The following is an 18,666-nucleotide window of genomic DNA, read 5'->3' on the forward strand; positions in this document are numbered from 1 at the left end:
AGGCTGCAACTAACTCACCTAATCTTGACAAAGTATTTGAGTGATGAATAAGGATCTTAAATAAAAGTTAATATTATTATTATTACAAAGTTGTACCTAGTATTACAACAAGTAGTATTTTTTTTTCCAATATCAGCCTTTGGTAGTTTATAAAGATGATATTCTTAAGAGCTCCAGACTCAGAGCAGGAGCTGTCCTAATAAATTGAGCTTCTGCTTGTCTGTTGGCAAACCTTAAGGTTTAATAGTAACTTTATTGCGCTGTTTGTTTCACTTTATATAATGCCTGTTGCATGCTGTCTGTTTAGCACTGTTAAGAATAAGAATAGGAATAAGAATAAGAACAACTTTATTTATCTCGAAGGAAAACAGAGTTTCAAGTAAAACATAACAATAAGAGATGATAGTGGGAAGGAGGGAGAATAAGAAATACAAATAAAATAAAGTTAAACAAAGCAAATTCCCTGTCGTGAAATTACTTCGCAAATAAAGCAATTCTGATTTTGATTTTGATTTTGTGTTACGGCAAAAAAAAACAAAACATGGCTTGGCTTTTGTATATGATAAGGACAGAAATAAAGTACAGCGTGGTAGGATTGCGGTTCAAGAGTTCACATGCACAGTCTATGTGGAGTACAGTCAAAGTCAAAGTCAGCTTAATCATCAATAAAGGGTAATAAACCAGTTGAGGTCCATCATGGATGGGGATTTTAGCGACTGTACTGTTGATGATCAATTTGTCAACAAAAATTCCAGCATCCAGGATCTTGAGAAGAAATTTTTAGCAAGAGTCAGCAAACAGGGTTTAAGACAAAGGGACATGAACTCTAAGCGATAGACTATGGCCAGGCTTCAATTCCATGCACTGCGTAGAAAAGTCTGAGCAATCCAAAGAAGTGTTTTCAAAGTTGAAATTAGTTCCACTTGAGGTTCAGCTTTGCACTCACTCTTCAAACCTGATGTTAAACATTGAAATCACTGTCACAGACTGGAGGGTTAAGGAGGGTCAGCAGCCTTTGGATCACTGATCAGGGCGTCCACACATATAATAGTAGTAGTAGTGGTAGTAGTGCAGTACAAGTGTAGTACTTGCATGTGCTTGTACTGTGTATTTAGGGCGGGTTTTAGGGTAAGGCTCCCCGGGTTGACTCGATGAACCCTCCCTCCCACGCTGCTTAGTCTCCCCTCCACCCTCCACCTCCTTCCTGCACGGCAACCCCACTATTGAGGGCGCTAGCTGATCAACCACGATGCAAAGCATATCGAACGCGATCAATATATTGGGATCCGTTCGTTGATTGCAGCCTTTCCGCTAAAGGATCGGGATCCCTTCGCGCTCCAAAGAGAGTTTACCGGAGAAGACGAGACGCCGGGGCCGGTCGGATTGAAGTGTTAGCCGTGCTGGGTAAGTGGACTAAATGTAGCACAAGCCACTTTCATGATAGCTCTCATTATCTGTCTTGTCTGTAGCAGCGAGCTCTCTCTGTAAAGATATTCCGATCTAAAACATCTTAGATAAACGGATAAGCCAGTTGTTTTCTCTTTCCATTAAGCTTGCGATTTTGTGTTGAAACAATTGTTTTAATGTGAGACGGAGAACATTTTGATCCAAGAAGCTGGCCGCGCAGGAGCAGCGCAGCTAGCCGTCGCAGCTGGTGTTTGGGTACGGTGTTGCTAGCTACCTAGCCAGCTAGCTCGCTAGCTTTGTCGCATAGCTAAGCTATGTAAACATAGCGGGCGAACAACGCTCCTGGAGAAGAAGAAAGGAGTACAAATAGAAAAGATAGCGTTTATTGTAATCATGTTGACATGGAAAGGGTCCGATCGCTAAGATAATGGCAATATTAGCTTTTCTCGGATAAACTGCATACACCCTGCTCAGTTCACCTCCTATCGAGGATGTTTTCGGGATACTAATTCAATTGATAATAATCAAATTACACCGAAATGTTGTTGTTCACTTTTTCAATTAATCAGTTAAAAGTCCAATTCATTTAATCGCAAACTTCAGATCATCGGCCATACATACAAAAACAAATTGCTATTTCCCTGAGCATGAAGTGGGGTTGGGATTCTCAAATGATCATCTGATTTACATTGCAGTATTAAGTTGTGAAAGATGACTGGAAAATCTTCTTAAAATGTGCTCTATACGTTCACAAATAGTAACCAGGGGTTTCATTTATAAAACACTGCAAAGGATTAATGAATGTATATTCACACAAAATTTAAAACATGCATACCAGCAGACACCGCCTTGGCTCGAGTGAGCGCCGTGCATCTAATAAGTGTGCAAATTCTCACATCAGCTTATTTTTTTTATAGCTCAGCACATATGGCTATTCCAGACCGTGTTGCCATGTGTATGAAACAGTCGTAAATGAGCCCTCTGTGTGTTATTCTGCAAAGAGAATTGGAACGGTGTCAGGAGTGGGGCCCCGATCGTTTCCTTCGGAGTCCATTCAGGAGCACATGAAGCCAAATAATGCTTGATGGAGATTTTTCCAGGCTTATCCGGATGATGCTCGCCATGCCTGCAAGTGTCTCTGGGCATACACTTTGATTTGACTGAAGGAATTTGAAGGAAATCTTGAGTTCAGGTAGTTGATAGTTAGCAGGCCTGTCAGTAGTCAGTGTAATAAGATTATTACATTTTTTGTCCACTATAATGACATAGACGTCACCTACATTTATGTAAATAATGTGTTTTCCACATTTACATTGACGAACAGAGGCGAGGTAATGGACGTTAGCACAATATATTGCGATTTTGTGTATCTTGAAGTATCTTGAAGCAATCAAGTACTTTTGTGGCCCCCAGAACGTCACAGAAACGCAGGTTTTTCAGCGGTCAGTGCAGCAGTTGTGACTTAGTTCATGGAACAATCACAGATTTCAATCTTAAATGCTGGAAATAATCTCTCCATTTCTATGCGGGATTGCAGGCTGGTTTCAGTTTCAGTACCGCCCCGCATTCTTTTGATGAAATTCACATTTTTATGTGTGGCGTGTGTGTGTGCTGTAATTCATATGTTTTCAGCACATATTATAGAAAACGACCGGTGCATTTGGACGACCTTGTCTGCGTAATCGGATCTCAGATGTACAAGAAAGGCCTCTCGGCTGCATTTACGTCTTTATTTAATGCCGTCCACTCTGGACTGAAACACTCATAATCCATGTTAATGCCAGAAGTAAATGGCCTTTGTGACTGAATAAAATACTTGGAAGATTACAAGAAAAGAGAAGATATGAGCACGTTATTACTTTCATAAGCCATGAAATAATTTTTTAGGGGGCTCAAATAGCCTTTCTTTGAATCCTAATCCTATCCTGACTCTTGACACTCTTCGTCACTACTGAGTCTGCACTCATTTAAAACACACACTAGAGGAGTGTGTCTCAGAATCCATTCAATTGTGATGACATCACTTGAGCGGACTGCGGTCCCCTTGGGTCAGATGGCAGTTTTTGTTTCGCCTTTCAACTCGAGATACAGCGACATTGTGTCAGCCTTTTTCCCATTCTCTGTCTTCCTTGAGTAAAATTCCACGGTCGTCAAGGATACGCAATGCAGGAGGTCTCCGTTGTCCGGGCAGCTTTAAGAGGGCTTTCTGCTCGGAGTAAATCACACATCGCTCGGTTCTCATGAATATGCGACTCTGTTGCGGTATCCTGCACCGCTAGGTAGCCGGCCTTTCTGTCTTTCTTCCAGAGCCCTCTCGATTTACGAGTTCCTTTCACAAGTCAGCGAGGCCTCCTGCTGCTCGGCCGCAGAATCCGCCCGAATAAACACCATTTCAATCCCACTTAGATGCAATAATACTCATTCGTGTCACCGGCCCGCTGTTTTCGTTTAAGTTATCATTCAGATACCGTTTCTATCAAGGATCTATTGATTTTAACCTGAAAGAATACTGAGCATTACATGGATGTGAACGCTCCTGATGTGTGCGACAAGCGCTTTGTCACCAGCAAGACAAACGCGAATACGAGGCGACGTTTTAAAGTGCTCCGCGTACGCTGTTAATTTATCTTTCTAACAGCCATAATAGTCAATTGAAAGAGTAATATGTGACACGTCCAACTTGTTAAAAGGCACTTTAAGCTGGTATTGTTCAGCCTAACAGCTTGTGCATTGTAGGGTTAATTGTTTGGGTGTGCTTGGCAGGATGCGGCACACAGCAGAGCGGGAAGGAGGGTGTCTTAGGACACTCGCAGACAAACGGGAAGTTACGGGGAGCCCCCTATGCATGCTGTGAAAGGGGAAGCTGTGCTCGTTCGTGTGTGTGTGTGTGTGTGTGTGTGTGTGTGATGTCACACAGGGGAAGCACAATGAGAGCAGAGGGGCTGCAGGAATTCTGCTGCCAGGGAAGCTGTGATGTCTTATAGTCGAAACGGTCACAATCCACCCGCCGTCAACGTCCACAGAGAGGAACTGTGTATTAGTTTTCGATGAAATGAACCCGACAGTGGACGTTGTGCATTCCCATGTTCCTGAGAAATACACCTGCCAAGTGTCAGTCAGCTGGATTATTGACTTATTGTCAGACTGATAAGAGGATTTTTGAGATTATTGCCCATATAAATGATAGAGAGGACCAAATCTTTGATGGTTGATTACATCAACATGACTTTGCGAAGGTAATCTGACAAATAACTTCATCCTTATGCACCTTAACCAGGTTGTGATCAATTTTTTTCTTTAACTTGACGAATAACTAGTGCAGGCGTGGGCGACCTTTACCATTCAAAGAGCCATTTGGACACATCTACCCACAGTAAAGAAAACATTGGGAACCACACAACCCTTTTGAATTTTAAAATGAATTAACACTGCATATAACATATTTATAATATATATTTTTTATGCCTTTAGGCTATGTATAACCAAAATGTGTTGCTATTTGTTTGAATCAGTGAACAACTGCAGACAAAATGAAAGTACATTTCTGCATGCAACAAAACATTTTGAATTGGGTTCAAGGTTACTTTTAAGCAAAATACTCAATATCTATTTGTGTCCATCTTGTATTTTGCTCTTGTATTTATGTATTTATGAAAAAAGGCAAACTTAAATGATCCACTGGCAGCAAACAAAAAATGCTGTCCTCTCTCTGTGTGCCGTCATCCTTTTTACTGGCACGTGCAGTCACTCATGAAGAGCAACAACATATTTTAACATGTTTTATTTAGATGTTACAAGATCGCCATAATCTTCAAATTTAAAATTACATTTTAAAGATGACCCAACTACAATAAAATACATTTTAATTAGATACTAATTATTTTCAAAAGCCATAGGGAGCTGCATCGGAGGGGTCAAATGGCCGCGGGTTGCCGACCCCGGACTAGTCAATGTCTGCATTTTACCAGCCGCTTCACAGACGTAGACAAACCTAATGGATACCAGCCTGTTTCCCAGCATCCGGCAGGTGATGCTTAATGTTTTCTGCTCTCAGCGGAACCAGTGTTTTCTGTCATCGAGATCCAATCAGAATTTGCTGTCCTTCACCCCTGTAGAAATGTTTTTCACTCTAATTACGCCTTAAGAAATAAGCCAGCGCTCACAGTCTGGAGATAAGCGGCGGTTCTTATCTTCGTCTGGCCGTAAGGGGAAACCCAACCCTGGAAAAATCAGGCTTTCGAGTCCGACCCTTTTAAAATGCGATGAATGGAGTCTGTTGTCGGCCTGAGATCACCAAACTGTGACTTCTTAAATTTGTTTGAGGACTCATTAGCTTTAACTACGTTGTTGCGACGTTACAACAGCTGTATTGTCGACCCGACGGCTGATGAAACCGCTACGAGGTCGTTAGTTCGCACGAACCGGTCATCTGCCGGGTGGTGACTGTTCACGAACGCGTACGACGTTATTCAAACTCTCATTTAAATCCCTTTTTTTTTTTTTTTTTGTCACAGAACAAAAATGCCCGAGGTACGGGACCTTTCCGAAGCTCTGCCGGAGATGCCCATGGATCCCATCACCGGGATGGGTGTCGTAGCCTCCAAGAACAGGGCGCCCACGGGATACGACGTGGTACGTTATTCAGAATGGGACACATTTTGCAGACAAAAACAAAGGGATGTATAGATTAATAACTGTCAAACTGATTAAAGTTGTGCAATATCACATTTTCTGATGCTGTGCAGGGAAAATACATTGATTGCATTCAAAACAAAAAAAAAAGTCCACATTTTATTCACTTTTATTTATTTACTGTTTTTACTTTTGTGTATGTTTGTAGCCGTTTTTCGAGTTGCCTTAAGTAAGCTGTATAATTTTTTTCATTATTACCAGCAGTCAGCACCAAACTGTCTCTCTTCAGATTTTTTAAAATTATTTATTGATCCTCTTCCGCAGGTCTCCACGACAACGGACGGCCTGGATGCCGACCTGTGGAAAGACGGGCTTTTCAAATCCAAAGTGACCCGCTACCTGTGTTTCACAAGGGTTTTTTCCAAGGAAAATGTAAGCGGAATCCCGGCGCCGCCCGACGCAGCCACTGCAAACACACACGCCGTGGAATCACCCTTATCTTTCTTTTCTCGCCCTTAAATCTCCCTCTTTGATCGCCCCGCCGCCGGCAGAGCCATTTAGGAAACGTTCTCGTGGACATGAAGCTGATTGATATAAAGGACACCCTTCCCGTGGGCTTCATCCCCATCCAGGAAACCATCGACACACGTAAGTCAGCGGTTGAGGCTTCGGGGGGGGGGGGGGGCGGGGGCGGATTTTTACAACGGGCGAAAACAATCTGTGCGCTCTGCAGAGGAGCAGGCGTTCAGGAAGAGGCGGCTCTGCATCAAATTTATCCCGCGGGACTCCACGGAGGCGGCCATCTGCGACATCCGCATCCTGGGACGCTCCAAGCAGGCCCCCCCGCAGTACACCTTTATAGGGTAAGTGGCCTCCGGAGGTGTTTTTCCGCCGCATTGACCGATTTGTCCGGCGCCGTTTGTAAAATGTTCCCGTCGTAAAACCTCTTTAACTCAAAGAGAATGTCAGCAAACAGAATATACAGAAGTCTTGCAAATACTCATTTCGGTAACTCCACTGTGCACTCCTTACCTCACTTGTTACTAAGACACTTATAGTTCTATCACTTGTTTCCTAAGACACTTTATAGTTTCACTGAGACACTTTATAGTTTATAGTTTATTTCATTTCTAATTGTGCCTTTTCTTTTTATTATTTATTACTGTTATATTTTCTGTAACTCTGGCACAACAATTTCCTTCGGGATTAATAAAGTTGTTCTTATCTTATCTTAACTCTTTGAATCCAAAATGAGTTTGAGATCGTGACTTTTCGCAGGGAGCTGAACAACATGGGGATCTGGTATCGGATGGGAAACGTGCCGCGAGCGCAGGACTCGGCTCACTCCACGGCCACCAACAACATCCAGAATGTGAACTCCACCTCCAGCTCGGCCCCGGTCCCCGCCGCACCCATGCCCAAGTAGGCGTTATTACATTGTTTGTGTTTTGAGGACGTTCTATGTGTCGGATCTGTGTTTCCGGACCGATCCGGGGCGTCGGCGACTCTGAATGGAGGAAAGAGGATGTTCACCGTCCCCTGAACATTCTCTCTTCGAGGAAAGGGAAACCGGGCTATTTTAGATCACGGCGATGAGGGGAAAAGCGGAAAAAAATAGGAGCGACGGTGCAAAAACATGTTATTGGATCATAAGCTAGAAATGAAAGCGTTAACACCCGCACAGTTATTTCATTTCACGCGCTCTTCTTTGCCGCGATGCGATTATAGACATGAGAGTTTGCAGCTTCTCTTGATTCGGAGATATAATTCAAACAATCGGGGGTTTGGTTGCGACGGGGCTCTGCAGTGAAACCGGCTGTGTCGTTTTCACAGCGCGGCTCGTGCTTCACTCCCGAATTCATTTATAGAGTGAAGAAAAAGAAAAAAAAGAAAATCAGACCTCGCATCTCAAGTCACGAGTGCAGGTGAATAAATGTGTTTGCTCATCTCAGCTTAAATGGTATTGCTAAAATAAAAAAAAAAAAAAAGCTAATCGCTCTCATGCAACTTCCTGCCCGTGCAAAGACCTTGGAACGAGAACACGCCTGAAGGCCTGAAGCCGAATGTTGTACCGATTCCTGAACACGTGCGCTCGCGACGCGCACATCGCTGCCGCGGAGCGGGAAACAACGCGAGGCGTGCGGAGCGAGGATCCCCTGAGGTGTCGTCGAGACGTTGACGAGGAGAGACAGCTCCCTGCCGGGCCTCAGCTGTTTCCTCTCGTCTCTAGAGAAAGCAAGCGGCGCGCTCGTAAAACAGACCGCCACCGGTAGCAAACCCCACCGCCACCCAGTTCTTTTTATAATCCTCTCCGCAGACATATCTCCATGACCCTCCCGGCCAGTTTCAGAGGGAAAAACGCCACCAGGCCGGACTATGAACACCAGAACTCCAACCTGTACGCCATATCAGGTCAGAAAACCCTCGCCGTTAGCACAAAATACAAGTTTCTGGCTGAGTTGGGGGATTGTTCATGAGCTGCTCGGAGGCAGATTTAGTTACTGATTTAACATCGCTCTTGATGATCAGGACTATTCAGGGCTGCAGAGGTTGCTAGCGTGATATTATGACACAGGCATATGTGGATTTGCAGAATTTAAGAGTTATGACTGTTAGCTACGATGGTAGCTAACAGTGTGTAAGAATTTAAAAAACATGGCTGAACTCAGTACATATCGGACCACATCTTAAAGTAATTTCGGGGCAACGAGCCGCCACTTTTGTTTCACGCTTTTGTACACCGCGGCTAATTTATGGATTTTTTTGGGCTCCATGTCGGACAAATGAAGTCACCGTGAAATTCCGGGGCTATTCATTTCTGACGAAGATAGCGATCAGCTGGAGTTGGACAAAGTGGGGATAGAAAATGGATGAATGGATGGATGGATGGACTTTTCCTTGCTTATTTATTATCAATCTTTTTCATCAGCCGTGTTGCAGGCACTGTTCAGAAAAAAGCATTTCCAGTATGTATTTATGGATGTTACTGGAAAATGTTTTTGTGTAAATATCTCATGTTACAATATGGACACCAGCGGCTTATAGACAAGTTCAGCCTATATATGTGCACATGTATTTACAGTATACCCTTGTTTTCGCGGGGGTTACGTTCCAAAAAGAACCCGTGATAGGCAAAATCCGTGAAGTAGAAACCTTTATTTTTTTTTTTTACAATTAATATACAATTAAATACTCTATTATACATCGCTGCTGTCGTCCTTATGTTTTTTTCTTCCTTCTCTATGGAATAAACGGAAGGTTCATTAATTCCGTAATGCCGACCTACAGCCGCATAGCTTTTACCTCCCCTTAGCATGTCCAGAAGTTTAACTTTATCTGCGATAGATAGCATCTTCCGCTGCCTTTTGGGCCCTTTTGTCTGTCCAGAGCGTTTTGTCAACATTATGGGTTTTAGAGAAACTCGAAATTGCAAGAGAATTTGCACGTACGTCATGTAAATTTGGCAAGCTGTTTTACGTACGTGTGCATATTGAACTGCGACGTAATTGACGCACAGGTAGAGAAGAAGCGGAGTGACATTTTAGCCAATCAGAATGCAGAACACAATGCACGATGCAAATCCGTGAAGTAGCGAAACCGTGAAAAGTAAACCGCGTTATAGCGAGGGATCGCTGTATTTAGCTATTTTTAGCCGGAGCGGCTTATGTTACAGTTTGTGAATAGTTGGAAAATACGGTAGGTTCAGGGAGCAGGTTTGGGGGAATCAAAACAGGCAGGATGTGATCGGTTTCCCTGCACTGTCTGTTGCAGCGATGGATGGCGTTCCCTTCATGATCTCTGAGAAGTTCGCATGCGCCTCATCTGACGTAAGTATTCAATGGGTTTTCTTTTTTTCTTTTTTTTGACGTCAAATTTAGCCGTTAGCCTGTCCGGGGTTCTCGGCACATTCCAAAGGCTGCGCTTGTATTTTGAAAATCGACGACCAGAAGCTGAGAAACACAAAACCACATGAATTGCAGCAAAGGCGGTGGATTCTGTTTTAAAAAAGTAGATCGATTCGGATAAATATTATTTTACAAGTGCGTATTTTCTGACACGACCAGACTTGAACGTTCTCCTTCTTTCAGCTCCAGCAGGTGGACCTCATCGGGGTCACGATCAAATCGCTGGCCGAGATCGAGAAAGAAGTGAGTATAAAAGGCTGGAACTACCTGTTTTTGCTCATTGTTTAGCCCAGTGCTTCTCAATTATTTTCTGTTACGCTCCCCTAGCAAGAAGAAAACAATTCGCGCCCCCCCACTCTCCGCTGTGACTATGAATAATATCATTTGTCGATAAAATTGCTTTAAGTAAACCTCTACATAAAATTAAATCCTTATTAACATTAAAGAGAACAAAAAAAAAGAAGTATAGTTCAACTTACAACAAAGAATAACTTTATTAACATTGTTTTTAGTCTGTAACAGAGAAGTTTCACAGTGAAGCCGAGCGCTACGTTCGCTTCGTCATATTTCCTCATCTTAGCTTTCGGGTGACTTTCTTTTGTCTCATTATCTTCGTCTCTCTCCGCCTTTCCTTTTCATCCATGTTAAAAAAAAATTCATGTTGTCTCTTGAGGGTTTGTTTACTGCACTTCATATCGGTTGCTCGGTGCAAAAAAAAAAACAACAAAAAACCCTACATCATAGAGCTAATACTCACTGCGCACACTCTGACAATGAGAGCGCCACTGCCAGCTACTGTAGTGGATGTGCAATTATACTTTATTCTAGTACGGAAAAAGAAAAGCATGTTCCCCAGGGTCACACGCGCCCCACTATTTAAGAAGGACCGGTTCAGCCTCAAAAATCAGTTCAGATCGGCTACAATAGAAAAGTCTGTCCAGCGAATGTCTATCTCAGTGAAGACACATGGACACAAACACAATGTTGATCATTGATTACATTACATTACGTTAAAGTTATTTGGCAGACGCTTTTATCCAAAGCGACTTACAAAAGGTGTAATTCTGTCACCGAAGAGCCGAAGTACCCGTAGTCAGGGTCCTTCGTGCAGTGAGGCCAGAAGTGCTACAATTGTTGTTATTCCTATTATCATAAATAATGTAATAGGTGTAATAATGTTATTAATACATATATAGAAATTATATGTATTAGATAAAAATAGATATAATTAATACATATATCATCAAATAAAATTATCATAATGATACTAATCTATTATTATTATTATTACTGTCATTATTATTGTATTCAATTATATTATTAGTAGTAGTTGAGGTGGTAGTCGTTTTACTGTTTTTATTACTGTTTTATTTGCTGATATTCTAACCCAAACAAGGACAAACTCTGCATCTAATGAGGCGGCCTGACCCTGTCAGACCTCGCGACGGAGATCAATGCAATGGTCGATTATTGATTCTGAGATGATATCGGGAGAGACGTGTTAAAATGTCATTTTGAAGCGAGCGGACAACAGAATCAAGTTTCTTGTAATTCCCCCATGTCACCACTAGAGGGCAGTGTTGTGCTTATTTTGACTTGTTACGAAATATCAAACCGTTAACCAGGCATTAACCCCAGCCGGTTGTCTATTTGCGTCCACCTCTCAGTACGACTACAGCTTCCGCACGGAGCACAGCGCAGCCGCCCGCCTCCCCCCGAGCCCGACGCGGACGTCCCTGAGCTCGGAGGCCTGAGGGGCCCGACGACGGCCCCCCCTCCCCCCCTCCCCGACACACACTCCTCCCGACAGGAAAGAGCTTGCACGCGACTACTGAGGACAACGACCATCTCTTCCCTTCATAACTCTTGTCACACCTGTCAAACGACAAACCGTACCGCCGATACGGACGATGCGAGGTCCGCCATGTCAAGGAGGGATCATTTCTACTCCCTTGGGAAACAAAAAAACAAGAGGATTTACACGTGTCGACCGGAAATCACACGCTACGTTGACAAATCTAAAGCCGGGACGGGACGGCGTACGGTTGGAAGAAACAGGCCGCTCGCCAGGGGTGACGGAAAACTCCAGTCCATTTTTTTTTTTTTAAGTTTCCCGTGATGCAACTCTCCGCATCCTGTGTGACGGATGTGCTTTCAAAAGGATGATAATGATGAATATGTTTGTGTCGGTGCGACAGAGAGCTTTTAACATGAATTCTTTCGGAGTAGCTGTCAAGTGTTCTCGCAGGAAAAAAAGGAAACTCAACGGGGATTTTATCTTATTTTTTTTTCCCAGAAGCCGGCACTGAGCTCACCGCCCTCTCGTGTTTTTTTTTTTTTTAGTTTTTAGTGGTGTGACTGTGTTTTTGTGTCGCTCCGTGAACCCGCTCGACTGTCCCTGCGTTTTTACACTCAGAACCACTGTGAGCCGCTCACGACTCTTTGCCACTTATTTCAGTGCTTGGTATCAGTAGTTTATCTTTTCGTGGGGGGAAAAAAATACGATGTCAAGGGTTGTTTTAAGAGCACCTGAACAAGATGGTGAATTTGGATGAGCCGGATTTGACTTTAGACTTTGTTTCCTGGAGAAAAAGAAAAGCCGTCGTCCCCAAAACGGTTAAAATAAAATGTTTGCAATGTCAGAGCCAGACACTAGACACTAATTGGCCAACAGACATTCACACATTTACACACTATCTTACAAAAATAACAATAAATCAAGTACACGTAACTAATTAAAAGAAAAGTTTTAAAATTTAACTGTTATTTTTTCTTTAGTATCGGATATGATTAAAAATACGATTTCTTTTCATAGTTGAATATAATGTTCATTCACAATCTACAGGACTGTCTCAGAAAATTATTGTGATAAAGTGTGATATTACAAAAACAAAAATGTCATACATTCTGGATTCATTACAAATCAACTGAAATACTGCAAGCCTTTTATTATTTTAATATTGCTGATTATGGCTTACATCTTAAGAAAACTCAAAAATCCCATCTCAAAATATTAGAATATCATGAAAAAGTAATTTTTGTTTTGTTCACAATATTCTAATTTTTCTGAGACAGTCCTGTATACCTGCAGTCAAGGGCTGCAGCCGATCCCGGCTGTCATTGGTCGAAAGACGGGGTTCCCCCCCGGAACTGGACCAATCGGATAGATGCATGCAACCATTCACACGTCCGGCAGTTTAAGGTGAAGCTCCTGCATGTTTTTTGGGACTGAGGGAGGCCCGCGGAGACTCCATATATAGCGGTCCCTGTTGGGAATCGAACCAGGGACCTTCTCTGCTGCACTGAATATAATATTATTTCTGGAAATCATCTCGGGACGCTTGAGTTTTGGGAACCCTCTGGTCTCCACCGGGGTCTCGCAAACGTTCCCGGCCCCCTGCGGCCTCGGACGGACGTCCAGAGACCGCCGCGACCGCTATTTCCAAAGGTGGTTTCCAAGCGCGCGCCTTCTTTTTCGAGCACATTCAAATTCAGATATATTTTAAAAAATAACTGCAATCTTGTCTTTTCTAAAAAAAAAAAAACACTTAGCAGAAATAAGCTACTCCTCGTCACTTGTACAATTTTTAGTTTCATCACAACCTGTCGGAGGATTCAGCTTCTCTGCAGAACATTAGCATGACCTCGTCCCTGTGTCTCTTCATTTTTTTTTCCCACCGGATGTGAAGCACAAAATAATTTCACTGCATCTACGTGTAATTCACACGGTCAAAATGACATCATGTTCATATCAAGCCGACTTTCCAAAATTAGATCCACATAAATAAAAAAATAAAAAAAAATTAAAAACGCAGAAAATCTTTGAAGGGGCGTCGGCCGGTACCAAGAAAGTATTTAGGGTACGTTTTCTGGCACTGATTTCTTGACTTCTTTAAAAGGTATTATTTTTAAATCAACAATTTACAAAAAAAAAAAAAAAAGTGCATCTTAAGTATTTTGTGAAAGTTGCAATATGTAAAATTCCAAACAAACAAAGGGGGGGGATTTTGAGTCACTCCCTGTTATCTGACACGGATAAACAAAAGGCTTATTTATGCTTTGTTTGTGATTTTCCTGTGCTATCGGTTTAATTCTGCCCCACCCCTTCCGGTTGTTGCAATACACAGCGATGAACACAGGGAGCATGTGGCCAGTGATTATTATGGGGTCTGTAACTTGACTTTTTTTTTTTTTTTGGATGTAAAGGGAGCCTAGATGATCCTTCAGATGAAGGCCGCTCATGTACAAGACCCGTCTTCTCTCCCGATCCAGTCCCTTCACCGCCCGCCGCCATCTTTCCCTCTACCTCATGTTCCGTCTGTTGAATGTCAGTTAAGCCCGGATCCTGCATCGAACCAAGGCGAACTTCGGAATACCGCAATTTCCTAATCACGAGTCATCAATAACAAGCAATACATTAGTTATTGATGGTTTATTCGACTTGTGTCAGTGAAGCCCATCTTGCAAAGCGATAACAGTCCAGCGCAGCTCAAAAGTTGATTTAAAAAAGCTACGTTTGCTCTTCAGACTGCAGAAAAAGCTCCCGTCGGGTCACGAGATTTGAAAGCGTGATCTCGGAAGTGCGCGTGCATGTTGGGATCTGAACGTGCGGCGTGCGGATGAGTGACGTGGCCTCGGAGCAAGAAAACGACAAAGTTGTTTTCTCCCCGTTGGTTCTGATGGACGTCCCAGATTGTAAAACACACGATGTTTGCTTTTCGTATTTTCACCTGTTGTTTTTTTTCTCGTTGTCGCCCCCCCGTTTGTTTGGAATAAGAAGTATTCGGCGTTTGCTTGTTAGCAATTTCTTCACCTAACACCTTCTAGAGCTCTGGTGCACAAATGCAATATTGTATAGTGTTAAATGCAATGAAAGAGATATTTTATTTCATTTGTCACTGTTATTTGTACTGTTTTGTTTTTTTTTTCTTAATTTCCTGACCCACAACCACTACAATCCGAAACCACTATTAACACAAAGTCATTCAGCGACTCCATTCTGCTTGTTTGTTTTTTTAATTTATTTATTAGCAGTCCACCTTCATTTGGCAGTTATTTGTGTGTATGTTTTTTTTTTTTCTGTACTACTTCTCCATTCATGTTATCTGTGAGAATATATTCGCCAGTGATAAGTCAAACCTCGAACCCCCAGCCCCCTTTTAGAGGAGACACATTTCAAATCCAGGTTTCGTGTCGCCCAAAAGGACGTCTGGGTCGGCGGTTTGTGCAGCCAGGAAACAGCTTCTAGTGTCTTCATATTATCGAGTCATTAATGCATGGATTAACTACTTTGTATCTGTGTTTTAATTTATTAGTCATTTCAGTTTCCACTTGTCCTACAGGGTGTGTGCTCCTCATGCATGTGAGATGTTAAAAGTGTGTGTGTGAGTGTGTGCGTGTGTGTGTGTGTGTGGAGCGGAGGGCGCCCTCCACATGTGTGTGTCCTTCCTCCGCTGCAGCTCTCACTATGATGTAGGTTTGTGGAAAACTTAAAAAAAAAATCAAAAAATAACAACTAACTTTATGATCAGTGCATGTTGGCAAGGTGACGTCATTGGACAGTTATTTTTGTAGTTTATTCCGGAGTCACGGCTCTTTGTTTGTCTCATAAAGCGATTTTATGTCACTGAACAAAACAACCATAGTTGGATTTGTATTATAAAGAATCTTTTATTAAACTATGAACTAAGTATCTGACTTAAGTTGTTTTTCATAGTTTTTATTGCAGAAAGGTATAACTTGGGTCGCACATAAGGAGGGAAATGTCTGGAGGTTCTGCACATCCAGTTCAAGGTGAATTCTTGTTGAAATCCTCTTAACTTGGCAACTGGACTTGAATTTCAGCCCTCGTCCCAGAACCAGCCGAAAATCCACGAAGTAGCGTCTGTATTTCTACTTTTTATTTCGAAATAACAGTAAGCTTTACGACCTTCCCGTCACTCGGATGAGGGGTGAAACATCTTAAAAGTGAAGAAATTCAAGTCCAGGTTTCAAGACAAGAAGATTTCAACGAGAATAAAGAGGGTAAGAGGACAAACAGGAAGTTGGAAGTTGCAGCGCACGTTCAGGCCCGCTGTGGAAACCTCAAAGGGGGGGGGCACATAAAATCCCTGTATTAAATACAGGTGTGGAATCACATCAGAGAACTGGGTGTTTTACTGCTTTCCTGGTTTCCTGATGTCTGCAGCTCTAACAGCTCCACGCCTCCGTCTGCCATCGTTCATCACGAGCCCTCAATCTCACGTCCCACCATTTTCCGTCATCTCCATCCCTAACAAATCGCAATTCAGGTTTCCTCTTGTTACGATGACTTATTTATTCATTTCAGTGGTTTTGAACTTTTTGAAAAGCGTTTTTGGACTGGAAAATCTTTTGTTGTTGTTTGTTTTTCACAGTCACCCTGCTCCCCTTGTCCTTTCCTCACAGTTTAGTTTCAACTTTTTGTACCCGTTTCCACATGTTGCTCCTGTATTTATGTTAATAAACCATCCTAACATGAAAAGGAAAGGCTCTTTAGGTGAGCTGCAGATGCTGTTGCCAAGCAACGGGCAGTGCATCCTCAAGTTTGATTCAGCTTACTTTTCATGAACACATAGAGGAGATTTTAAAGAAATGAATAAAAGGTGTGTGTGTGGGGCTAGATGGCATTCACCCTCACACACACACACACACACACCGGCGGCGGTGGAGCTGCCACGCGAGGCACTGACCGGACCACCTTGGGATTCGACGTCTTGCCCGGGGATCAGACGGGAATCGAACCGCCGACCTTCGGATCTGACAGACGCCTCGCTCCGACAGCTGAGCCACAAGGCTTTCACTTTCCAGCGCTAAAATCTGGAAGTTTTGATCTCCTTTTTAAGAGCTTCCCACTGACGTCAAAGCTGAGATGACAGCAAACCTCAAGAGACTAGTCCTTTGACTATTTTGCCTTCGCTTTTTAACAGGCACACATGTTCCAAACTGCCGCTGGTTCACCGCTCGCCGTGTTGTTTTCTCGACGGTTTACTTAGAAATGGCGACAATTATATCCCTGGCAGACGCGTGGTTCGAGCTCTCGCCGCCTCCCGATGCAGCCCGACGGATGTCACCGCTAGTTTTAATCATTTTATCGTGGCTTCTTGAAGAGGGTTCGGAGTTACCGGATAGTGTCACTCACGGAAAATACGACTTAAATTACAGTTTGCTAACTCATCAAATACAAATTCTGCTCAGTGCAGAATTAAGACAGCGACTGAAAAATATCATATGCCTTTACGTCAATTCCTGGGGGGATCTCAGGTCATGTCTGAGGGACTTCCAGACCACCAACAGAGATATTACACTGACTTTCATTCTTTTCAATCTTAACAGTCTGCTTTTAACAGCTGTTATAACTTCAAGTGCTTCGTGTTGGAACCACCAGATCCCCTTCAAGGAGGCGGCTTGGTTTTACACAGCATTTATCGCAAACACATCTTAGCCCTCATTTGTAAAAAAAAAAAAAAATACTAAAAAAAAACAAAAAGCCAAAGAACAAACGTGTTTAGAAGTGGCAATGACTTCCTAGGAAACTGTTTTACTGCTCGCTTTGAAAAATCAGCTACTTGTAAGAGTCAAAGCAAAGATGTGAATGAAAGTGTGGGACAATCTTTTAAACATTTACACAAACTTTGAGTAAGACAGTGAAGACCAGATTTAACCAAATAAAGCTTTGAGTTTTGCCAAGACCAAATTTGCCAAATTTAATATATTATTGGAGTAATTCTGATTTTGGCCACTAGATGTCATTATCATACGGAATTTCATCTACACTATGTGGAAAATGATTGAAATGTATAATACATACATATATATATATATATATATATATGTATATACACATACATATATGTTTTTGTATGTGTTTAAATATATGTTTTTCTCACTAGAAGTTTTCTGACAAACAAACTTTTTGAATGCCATTTCCACATGGTAACTAGTAACACCATGGTACTTGCAACATGTGAACCCATGACCAATCGATGCCAATAGCTCTCTGCAGCACCCAGAGAGACATTTTAATGAATAATAAATATTTCAACAGTAGTGAAAATGTAGTTTTTATCATGAAATCACATCTGTATTCCATAATTTGTCTGGATTTGAAATACTTAATAGTGAGATGAGAAATATGAGAAACAATCTACATATTCAAAGGTTAGATGTGTATTTATGAATTCATTGATTTTGTTAAAGTAACTAAAATATTTAGATTTGATAAAATTGGAGTTTTTTTGGAGGGCTAAATATCGATCAGAAATCACTACTAATCTTTTCCTTTCGGCTTTTCCCTTTAGAGGTCACAACAGCGAATACACAATCTCCATCTAACCATGTATTCTCTGTATCCTCCTCTCTCATGCCAACTACCTTCATATCCTCTCTCACTACATCCATAAATCTACTCTTTGGTCTTCATCGAGACCTCCTGCCTGGCAGCTCCAATTCCAGCATCCGTCTACCAATATATTCACTATAGAAATCACATTTAATAATAGTACAAATAATACATTCAAGCAAAATTTGCCAAAACATAAATTATTGCATGGGTTTTAAGGTAATATTGCCTTGTTTGAGGGTGAGTTATTCATATTCATACAACATAAAAAAATGGAAAATGTACATCTAATAATAATAATAGTATTAATAATAAGAGTATAACAGCAGTCTGGACGGCACAGGACTCGAACTGTCCGGAGGT

The 18,666-nt window shown here is 42.1% G+C and overlaps 1 protein-coding gene across 1 annotated transcript; it reads left to right on the forward strand.

Moving 5' to 3' along the window:
* The first annotated feature begins 1,203 nt into the window (after positions 1 to 1,203).
* mvb12ba (multivesicular body subunit 12Ba) lies at positions 1,204 to 15,641 on the forward strand. Its single transcript, XM_086170220.1, has 10 exons — positions 1,204 to 1,404; positions 5,922 to 6,039; positions 6,364 to 6,471; positions 6,591 to 6,687; positions 6,773 to 6,902; positions 7,318 to 7,461; positions 8,357 to 8,451; positions 9,811 to 9,866; positions 10,128 to 10,187; positions 11,612 to 15,641. The coding sequence occupies exons 2-10, from the start codon at positions 5,929 to 5,931 to the stop codon at positions 11,696 to 11,698; spliced, it is 888 nt and encodes a 295-aa protein (XP_086026346.1). The 5' UTR covers positions 1,204 to 1,404; positions 5,922 to 5,928; the 3' UTR covers positions 11,699 to 15,641.
* Positions 15,642 to 18,666: the final 3,025 nt, after the last annotated feature.

This window comes from Fistularia commersonii, chromosome 23, assembly GCF_037954325.1.
Source record: "Fistularia commersonii isolate RoL2024-O1a breed Wild chromosome 23, RoL_Fcom_v1.0, whole genome shotgun sequence".
NCBI lineage: Eukaryota > Metazoa > Chordata > Actinopteri > Syngnathiformes > Fistulariidae > Fistularia > Fistularia commersonii.

Coding starts and splice junctions, on each gene's coding strand:
- mvb12ba (XM_086170220.1), top strand. CDS start 5,929: ATGCCCGAGGTACGGGACCTTTCCGAAGCTCTGCCGGAGATGCCCATG. Junction 6,472..6,590: donor GGGTTTTTTCCAAGGAAAAT/GTAAGCGGAATC, acceptor CGCCGCCGGCAG/AGCCATTTAGGAAACGTTCT. Junction 7,462..8,356: donor CCCGCCGCACCCATGCCCAA/GTAGGCGTTATT, acceptor TCCTCTCCGCAG/ACATATCTCCATGACCCTCC.